At 39.8% G+C, this 10584-nt stretch overlaps 1 protein-coding gene across 1 annotated transcript; it reads right to left on the minus strand.

Moving 5' to 3' along the window:
- Nucleotides 1-2868: 2868 nt before the first annotated feature.
- On the minus strand, nt 2869-10130 carry LOC143116989 (apoptosis regulator BAX-like). The gene is made up of 11 exons (XM_076278410.1): nt 9858-10130; nt 9708-9738; nt 8323-8481; nt 8063-8213; nt 7859-7963; nt 4939-6857; nt 4804-4834; nt 4129-4296; nt 3881-4031; nt 3506-3604; nt 2869-3288 (listed from the first exon to the last, which is right to left on the minus strand). The coding sequence occupies exons 1-6, from the start codon at nt 9880-9882 to the stop codon at nt 6699-6701; spliced, it is 630 nt and encodes a 209-aa protein (XP_076134525.1). The 5' UTR covers nt 9883-10130; the 3' UTR covers nt 2869-3288; nt 3506-3604; nt 3881-4031; nt 4129-4296; nt 4804-4834; nt 4939-6698.
- Between the last annotated feature and the right edge of the window lie 454 nt (nt 10131-10584).

Below are 10584 nucleotides of genomic sequence, written 5' to 3' on the forward strand. Positions count from 1 at the left end.
AGCTTTCCCCCAGCATACCAGGGGAAAATAAGATGACAGACAAAGCTAATGGAGTATCCCTAACAACGGCACTGTCAGAACACATCAGAGAACTAATCCAGTTAGGAGACGATGGCAATTGAAACCCTATTTAAAATATTGATATGCTGTTCGGTAAAAGCTTTTTTTTTCACCCTCCTAGTCTCTTTCTCTCACTCTCCCTCTCTCCTGCTCTCTTTTGCTCGGCAAGTACATTTACTTAAACAGTTGCTTATTGCACATGGGTCATTAGTCACACTGACGCTTTGGTGCTTGCCTTTTAAAGTGTGGGGAAGGAATGGAGATTAAATGAATGGAAGTGTTTGCGCTGTTATCGTTCCATCAGAGGGGATCGGGAGTGTCTGCCATGCCGTTCTTTCCATTAGGCCGGGAGAGAGGATAGCGTGGAGAGCACAAACTGGTGTGGCGTTCATTATTAAATTACTTCCCCAGGCCAGGCCCGGGTTCTGCTCTGCGGCAGCATGCGGGCGCTGAGGGCTAGCGGTGGGGAATATGGGGAAACCAGGCAAAGCAGACACGAGGGGCATTTATTAGCAAATGAGGGCAGTGGATGGACAACGCGAAAAATACCCCCCCCTCCTTTCCCACCCCTGTTGTGACGTTACACGGGGGACACGTCCAACCACACGATGAAAACAACACAGTCTTGCAATAATCTGCACCACAAAAAGAACAGTCTTTGAAATTTGACAATGACAGGGACTGCCACTCTCTGGTAGTGTTGCAAGATTTGGTAATAGATCCTAAACGCAATTACAGCACAGGGACAGATTCTACTTAAGAAGACGAATGAAGGAATCATGCTTTTAATGGAAAAAGCATGTGCAACACATAAAGAGAGAAAAAAACATACAGTGTGCAATCAGCCAAGGGAAAAGATGAGCGAGTTATAAATGCAGTATCATCCGGTATATCCGCTGTTCCTCTTTAGGCATGGCTGATGTGGTGGCATAGAATCATCTCCGCAAAGAAACCAGCCCTCTTGCAACGCCATGATCAAAAGAAGCCACTGATATCCTCCTGTGGTCTCAATGGTCTCCACTGGCTCTCACACTGAATCCACCGCACATGAACACATTTACATAGGGGAAACCAGAGGACACTTAAATATATCTTTTTTTTTCTTCTCTTGTAAACTTCTCGTCAGTGCCCCTTGTTTGTGTTTTGTCTTCCTTTTCATCTGCTTCGAAACATCAAAGATGGAGTCCGAGATGTTGATGGCCACCAGCATGACAGAATGTCAGCCCTCTGAGCTTAATATAACCGTCTCTCTTGAGATGGTGGCGCATTGGGGAAGAAAACAGGGCGTTTTGGGACGGCCACCACCAAACACTGTCCACAGGCATCGTTGACTGCCATCCCTGCCACATCAACTGCACTCGGCAAGCACGCACCCACACTCGCTTTACGAATCTGCATGGTGTTTCAAAATGCAGTCAAAAGATTAAAGCAGACAATGCCACAACACATTTCCCTTCCAAAGGGCATCATTTGGCCCCCTGTTGTTACAGAGACCGTAAAGGTTCGCCAAATGACCCCTAATATAGAAGCAAATCTGTCCACTGTAAGGGAGCACGGAGTGCCAGTAATACTTGAGATCATCACGTCGTTTCGGAAATGTGACAGGGGGCCCACTTAGAACAGCAGGATGCTGGGGAGGTGATGGGTGAAGCAGAGAGCTCTGTGTCTGGTTGGAGATGACAAAGGCTAGAATCCTCAACCATACAGTGCATCAAAACAACTTTTTATCCCCCCACCCCCACCCCGTTCTGTTCAGAAATAAAGTTGAGTAGAGGAAGATGAAAGTAGAATCAAGAGGGAAAATAGCAGGCTGTCTTTGGTCAGTGAGTCGGTCACTTTTGCATTTCATTTTTTTCAATCTGTGTCAAGGAGGTAATTTTGACAAATGGCAAGTGGGAGAGAATGCCATATTGTTGTGCTCGAACTTGATCATTTTTTCCCTCTACACTGCCACAGATGGAAACAAAGCTCTTCAGCGTCACAGTCATAAATGAGTCACACAATTTCAATAGCTAATTTCACCCCAGTGATTCCTGCACATCATGTCATTCTGGACGTTTCTGTCTTGATCTTAGTCTAAATGTGTTGTTTGCATTGCTCTTGCACCTCTTGTTTCTCATAGCCCTTCTCCATTACTCATGCACAAATCCTGAAACTCTAGCGATCTTCTGTGGGTGATTCTATTTTTTTTTTTTTATTCTGTATCAGAGATAGGAAGTATCTTATTTCCACATGTCTCCTGCCGGCAGTCACCACCTTTGCCCACAGAGGAAGGTTACATCTCCATGTGAGGCAGGCCTGTTTGACTCTACAGCTTCCCCCTCTGATTTCTGACCACGGCCCCTTTCCGGCCCTCACTTTCAACCCCTCACGAGATAACCTTGTCACACCTGCGAAGAGGGAGAGCATGAAAGAAAAGAGGGGAAGAGAGAGAGAGGATAGGTGCTTTTTTGCATCCATGCAGTCATTTGACTCCGAGAAAGAGGAAGTATGTTTTCCTAGCGAGATTCCGTGTCCACCTGGGAGCGTGGCGTGCCAGAGAGGAGGCGTGAGGTTCAGGACTGCAGACAGAGAGAGTCAACACCTTCATCGCCATCAAAGGGCTTTTATGGAGAGAGCACAGTATCAGAGGGGAGAGCAGAAGGGAAGGTTAGCTGCCCAATGACATGAATCGTACCAACAGGTGACTGAACATGGAAGTCTTAGTTGTGTGATGGCAATACCAGTACCAGTAGAGTTACAAAGCCACAAACACCAAGGGCATGCCTTTAAGAATTTCAGATTAATCATAAACAAGCACAATAGGTATGCATTAATTTGGATAAGAAATATATTTGTGATATAAAACAGATATATACTCATAATACAATACAATACAGTTTACAATACAATGTCTTTGTTAACCCTGAATTGATACCTGATTCATGCTTACAACAATAACAATAATAAAATACTCAGAGGTAGATGGGACATTATGGGTAGATTGACCTGATTTTACCTGAAATTACCTGATTTGAATGCTACAGTCTGCTGCTCACCATCTTCTCCCCCCTTTACATTACTCGCAGTACCTTATGTACTCTTTAACTTTAACCAGAAGACAAGGAAGCCACCAAGGATGATCCCACTGATGAAATATGAGATGGCGATAGCATGATCTGACTTAGGCTTGGGAGGGCGTGATACAGTCTCCACTCGGTATAATGCAATTGCAGCAATGCTACATATCTGTGAAAGACAGATGGAAAGAAGATGAATATGTGTTCTGCATTTCATGTTGGTTTGAATTCAGTATTGCATGTTAAAATAAATAAAACATTATGACAATTACACCTGGAAAGGGTCACAACACAGCACAACACTTAAACACTTTCAAAAGAAAGTTCTCCTTAATCATGTCTTGTTGCGGTAAGAACAAGTGTGCTTAATAATGTATGATAGTTACCCATCCTCCCATCTTGAGAATCCAGTCTAATAAGTTCTTCTTGAAGTAACTGAGAGTCCAGGAGAATATATCTGCCACTGCTCCAATAATATCACTCACCTAAGATTACAAATTACAAAAATTAACATTTAAACCTGGACGCAAATTAATATTTTGTGGCATTCTTGTTCCATCTATACAACATACATTTTTAGAGAAGAAAACAAAGGACTCTGCAATGCACACAAGGGCTGATGCCAGATTTTAGATTAGATACATAACTATTTTGCATATTATGTGTACAATATTTGACATTTTCTGGTGTGCACTAGAAATGTTTTTTGGTTCATGTCCTTGGGCTGTTCGGGAAAGACTGTTGTAAACAGCAAAGTTTACCTCTCCTGCTATTTTTGCTACAGTGACGAATAACATAGCAATCCTTCCCCAGTTCACAGTTCCATCAACAAACACCTTCTCGACCAGCATCTGGAAGAAGTCTTTCTTTTTTGGGTTGTTTATGAATCCTTTTCGAAATCCATCTAATTTACTTGAGGATAATTATGGTAATGTAGTTAGAACACGCATCCCCAAAATGACTTAGCAACATGACAAAATAACTTGATAGTAATACGGGTAAAACTCACTCATTCAGTTCTTCACCATACTTCTTCACAAGACTATCTCCAACAATAATCATCATGTCACCAATCTGGTTTGCCAGGATCTCATACTCTTTGGCATCTAAAGGCTCTGGCTCAGGTAGGGACGACATATCACTGGCAGGCAATTCCTTCAGTTCATCCTGCATGACCCTGATAGTAAGTACGAATGTGATATAGCAACATTAATACAACATATGAACTTAGAGACACCATCTCATCTCATCTCATTAAGGACATATTGTATTTCTATCTTCAAAAGTAAATGTAATTATAAACAAATGTGACAAGCCATTGGGGTCTAAAAAACATGTGCAAGACACCCCTGACATCAAAATTCTGACTGATTGATGAAGGTTGATTCACATATTACACATGAAAAGCTTTTTTAAAAGGTCAGGGTGAGGCTGTTCACTCCCTGGACCTAAACAAATGCACATTATCAGTAGTGGAAGTTTTTTTTAGAATTCATTGAACAGAGAACCGTGTTAGAGGTGACAGAGGAAAGGTACACAATGCTTGGACGCATGCATATAGGCTATAATGTGCAACATTCTAGTCTCACAATTTTATATTGCATTTTATTTTGTAAGTAATGAATTTTTGTTAAAAAAATGTTTTTCCTTCGTCATGAAACTGCAAAATGAAACTGAAACTAACCTCAACAATATGACCTGTGCCATGTGTTCATCTGTGATCCAGAAACAAGAAGTGAATGCATTATTATAACCTTTTACATTTATAATTCATAATGACAAGAAACTCAGATTTTACAAAATAAACAACAAAACTTACCATTTGTATTTTCACTTGACATAGTACCTAGCCTACTTTTTGTGCAGGTTCAATAACAACAGACGTTTCCTAAGGAACACTGGTAGAACCAAACAGTAATCTTCAAAATTCAAAAATGTCAAAATTCTCAATCATGTGTAGCTCCTGGCAGAGGACAGGGTATATTGTTTGACTGATAACTTTCTGCCTGTTTTGCTATCTTCCATTGAATTAGATTTTTCTTCAATGAAGAAAAATGGAGATACAGGAGCTCTTTTCAAAATGACTTCCTCTTTCAGTTTACTGTAATTATGACATAATTTTAAAGTCATAGGGGACTGTTTAATTTTTCACCGGAGTAGTAAAACTTTAAAATAGGCCTATTGATATGTTTATGTTTCTCAGCAGACATTTGACATCAATACATTACAATTAACAGTTTAAAGTTGTGGTCTAATAAAAATACAATACAGGTAAACAGATTCTTTAGAAACTTTTTGAAGATCCCAAAACTATCACTAGAATAACGAGCATTAGATACAGTAAATCATTCCTCCCAGGAATCACTGAAGAGAAGAGTTTACTTTTAAGGGAGTAAGTGAGTTTATACTCCCTTATAAATAACCCGTTTTAAAGAGGCCTACTCAAAATGTTTACAAGCGCATGGCAGATTAGACCGATACTTGTTCGAGTGTCCACAATAAGCACCAAGCATTTGTCTTCAGGAATTGCAGGTGAATCATAAGAAAACTGGAAAAAAAAAACCGCTACAAGAAAGCATTGGGATAAGAATTCTATTTGTCATATAAAAACAGATCAAATATGTAACATTGTGTGTGTCTGTTGTTTCACTTTGACATTTAATTTATTCAATGATGGCTTAAATATTTAAAATATTTCATTAAATTAACCCACATTCAATTCATAATGGTCCTTCAGAGAAATAATAATGGGTTCTCTATTAGGAAGCACTGGGGTATAAATTATACTTCTCATATAAAACATACTGCTTTGAAAATCTAATTTTTCATTTTATTATTTAAATATTGCACAAAAACAAAACAAGAATAAAAAAGGACCCACTGCTCTTTCATTAAAGGGATTCAGAATTTTTGGACATAGGACCTCATTTCCAAGTTAGCAAGTGTGATATTTATCAGTGGAGACTGTTTCCAACACGTTTGATTCAGTCCTTCTAGTTGCAGAGTTTGCAGGTGCTAGGCTAGCGCAAGTCATTAGTATGTGTTAGCCTGCCACTAAAAACAGTCTTACCCACTCCACAGTACACCCGAGGCAAATAAATTATAACGCCAGACTATCCTATGTCCAAAATCCTGAACCACCCCTTTAAATCCATTTATAATGTAAACTATTTGCAATTAAATATATGGAAAAAGAAAAGCATGATAAAAATGACTAGCTTGAGGCAAGAGGTAGATTACAAGTTACCTGATAAAAACTGTCGACATTCTGCATTTGGCATTTCTGTATGGCACTTATGTTTGGACCCTGTAACTATTCTAGGAAACAGTAGCTAATTATTGTAGGATTGCTGGTACAACTTTTCATTTCAGCTCTTGAAATTCCTCTCAAAAAATATGGATGAAATTTGGAAACTTTGCATGGATTAAAAATACTATGCTATGACTATGCTACATATGATACAGCAAAAATACTCTCTCACTTGGTAAAGCTTACTAAAAAGTCACTCATTTCAGAATCTTCAAAGTATCTCTGTTCGTTACAAGTTTGAGTCATCCTCTCCTCACTTTTCTTATCTCTCAGTGCTTTCCTTTGCCTAGCCAGAGTACAATGCAGCCACCCAAAACAATTCCACCAAACAAGGTAATGCCCAAAACAGGTAAAGCGGAGTGCTCTGGTGGGTACAGGGATGGTAGACTCTCGATCCGGAAGCATGCAATTGAAGCAATGCTACATATCTGTGGAAGACACAGGGATTTAGACATAAACATTATGCATATCTATGTATGTCTATATATTGTAACAATATTTTGTTTGGTGACATATTTACACTTGCTACACAAAACAATACACAGGATGTACAGGACAAAAATACTTGTGTGAACAGCAGCCTTATCAGTGAATAAAATCTAAATACAGCTCTCCTTATGATCTCCTCAACGTACAACAATGAGATGGAAGTGGGATTTAAGCTTCGATCCTTTTCAGATTTTCATATAGACCAAATTAATGCTACAGTTACACATGGGCGGATTATGAACTTTCGGGCCCCTGGGCCCAGATGTATTAAGGGCCCCCTACTAATTGTCGTATATGTGGGAGGGGGGGTTTGGGGGTCCTCCCCCAGAACATTTTTAATTTGTTTGATGTGATTTCCTGTATTCTGGTGCATTTTGGCGATGGCCAATACTAAATTCAATCAGATTCATAGCCTACATCCTGATTTGTTGATATTGAGGCAATGATTCCATGCAAAGGCTTGGGCTTCAGGGCCCCCTGACACCTTGGGCCCCTGGGCCTGGGCCCGGTAGGCCCGTGCAGTAAATCCATCCCTGCAGTTACAGTGGAGATCTCAAAAGGACAATAAATTATGCCTGGTTTTTAATAATTGTTTAGACTGTTTCAAGCCATGTTTTGAGAAAATATCTGTAATTAATCTGTGATTGACTCAGAAATGAAACATCTAGGTGTTCTGAGCCATCGGCGATCCATCTGTGAGAACTATAGAGCATATGTTGACATAAGTGTAAATAAGTGTACTTCTACAGAACCTAATGAAGAGCTGAGGGCCAAAATGCTGTCTAAGTGCAAATAAAAAACAGAGAAAACTAAAAAAGAAAGACAAAAAACTAAAAAAGAAAGACAACTGAGTGTGAAAACACTGTATCATCAGTTCTTTGGATTCACCTTCTCACCCTTAAACTTTGATGTCTTCCTTCTGAACACTATGTCTACTTACCCATCCTCCCATCTTGAGGACCCAGCTTAGTAAGTGTTCCTTGAAGTAATTGAGAGTCCAGGAGATCATTTCTGTGACCGGTCCAGGCAAATGAGCCAACAACATCTATAGGACCACACATACAGTTCAGACTCAAAATATTGGCTAACAAGCCAATCCATTTAACTCTTTTAACTTTAACATTTAAGAGGAAAGGCCAGTTACCTTTCCAGCCAGCTTTGCTATAGTGTAGAATAAAACAACAATCCTTCCCCAGTTGATGTTTCCATCAGCAAACACCTGCATAACCAGTTTCTGATAAATTCCTTTGTCCTTCGGGTTTCCAAGGATTTTTTTGGCAAACCCATCTATCGTGCTTTGGGATAAAGAAGGCAAGATGGTTAGGACTGGGAATGCTCAAAACAGTTTCAGACTTACAACTTAAGATGGTCAGCTGTTTCAAAATGAGTGAGCTTGAAACTCACTCATTCAGGGTTTTATGCTTCACAAGATCATCCCCAATGATTCTGATGGTTTGAGCCAGCTGGGATGTCAGGATCTCATCTTTGGCACCCAGAGGCTTTTGCTCAGGAAGAGGGGGCACTATCTCTGCCTTCACTTCCTTCAGCTCATCCTTTACAACCCTGAGAGTGTGAGAGGGAATGTGAGTGTGTGTTTGCATGTTAGTTAGTGAGGTTAGTGAGTGAAAGAGAGAGGGGAAGAAATCCTAGCTTCTACATCACAAGGCATAAGAATTGGGTATCATGCTAGAAGCAATATCCAAACCAAAACGTACCAAAACAAGAGTGGTACATTTTCACAGTTGTTTATCCAACGCCGAAACATGGACAACATTTATCCAAGGAAACATGTTTTGAGTTTAACAATAAACACATGAATATAATAAGATATCTGATCTGCTGATAACCCCCCTGACATATATTCATCTATTTCATGCTTTAGGAAATAGCTCACCAGCTCACCAGTCTCTTAAGGTAGGTAATAGTTTAGGCTACAGTACTTTGGTGTATGTATCTGTGTGGCGTGGACGCTGACATTAGGACTTGCTTGGGCATGTGCCAGAGTATTTGTACACAGCCTAATGCCTTTACATTGTGTTTAGGGGGCGTATCTCATGCTTATATTCTCAAATAGCCATGCACATCCAGTTTACGATCAAATGGAATGCACCATTCAGCATGCCAGTAAGATCAGATTTGGGTGGTTAAGAATGGCTGTTGCATCAGGTGTTGACTCCTCTCATTTCTAATCTCTTACCAGGAAATTAAGAGAAAAATTAAGAGAAATGTAAGAGAATATGTGCTGCATAGGCCAATGTTATCTCATTAAAACGTGCCAGACTCAAAGGAACCTTAATACATGAAACTGTACATCTGCTGTCATGACTGCAAAAGTGAAGTTTGAACTTCATGTCTGTAAAAGTACATGTAATAATACCTTACAGGGCACAAGGCATGTTGAAGGCAGTTGGAAAACACAATACACATTGCATGAACAGGAAAATATTTCGGCAGGCATGTGGTCTAGACGTGGGGGATGGGCCAGCCCTGCCATCACACTCCTTAGGTCATCATACTCCTTAGGCCATTAAACAGTTGTACTCATGACACAACTCACAGTGTCTCAGAAAAGTACACTTGAAGGAAATGCATATTTCATTATGGAATACCTCCAGTTTGTGTTACTGAGCTGAGAACAGGTTTCATCAGCAGACATGTTAACCTTAACCTTAACATGTTTAACCACATTAACCATGTTCCTATGATAAGTATCACTATGAGTAGTCAGGTGTTTGTTACAAACAATGACATCATGAGTCAAGTGACACCATGACGAAACTCAAACTAACCTCATCATGATAGCTTCTGTAATTTGCTCATCTGTTGGAAACAAAACTACCAAGTTAATGCAAAGTTACTGTGTCACTGAAAATTTTATTTACATGTATGAATGTGTATTTATATATGATTATTTGTGGAAACAGAGTAACAAGACTCACCGTTAGCAGTTCCTTCACATGCCATTTTACAGGAGTATTTTAACGTAAAGTTCAGAACAAACAGATGTCTGCCTCCTGACACCACTGCTGTAAGTTGAAATATCCTGTGACTTTAAATATCCCAAGAATGTGCTGCGCCGGGGATGACAAATAGCACACCAGATGCTTTAACTGTTAACTTTCTGCCCAGTTTTCTTTCTCTCTCAAAGTTTTTCTTTGTTTGAAGAGAGAGTAATGGACAGCCAGTTCTTGAGCACTTTTAAAAACTCCCTTCCTGTTTCCTTCATTTTACCCTATGACCCATGACATCATCTTAAAGTGACAGAGGACATTTTCTACCAGACAAGTGTGACATATTGGGACAGATGAAAGCTGAAAGAAACACATGGTCCTTGTGTTTGCATATGTTGAAGTTTGTTCAGATGTTTGTTCACTGTACAAATACCTGAGGTGTTTGAAGTTTTTTCCTTCCAATTACACACAAATTGATGTGAGCAAATGTGTAGGCGTGTGAGCAGAATAGTCTGTTCTCAGCTAATTATAGGTTCCCCTTTGTACCTCCTGGTATCTGGGGCCAGTCAGGCAGTGTCAGTGAACCTCCCTGATCTGATAGATTAATAAAGGCATCTATACACTACAAAGCCAGGTATTAATGTCAAGTCAACTCACCACTAAGTCTAAGTAGCCAACACATTAACACATTTTAAATACCCTATTGTCACTAAGT

Source organism: Alosa pseudoharengus, unplaced genomic scaffold, assembly GCF_046254945.1.
Source record: "Alosa pseudoharengus isolate Yale_2024_CS ecotype anadromous, Long Island Sound unplaced genomic scaffold, YU_APseudo_1.1 YU_APseudo_1.1_scf_11, whole genome shotgun sequence".
Taxonomy (NCBI): Eukaryota; Metazoa; Chordata; class Actinopteri; order Clupeiformes; family Clupeidae; genus Alosa; species Alosa pseudoharengus.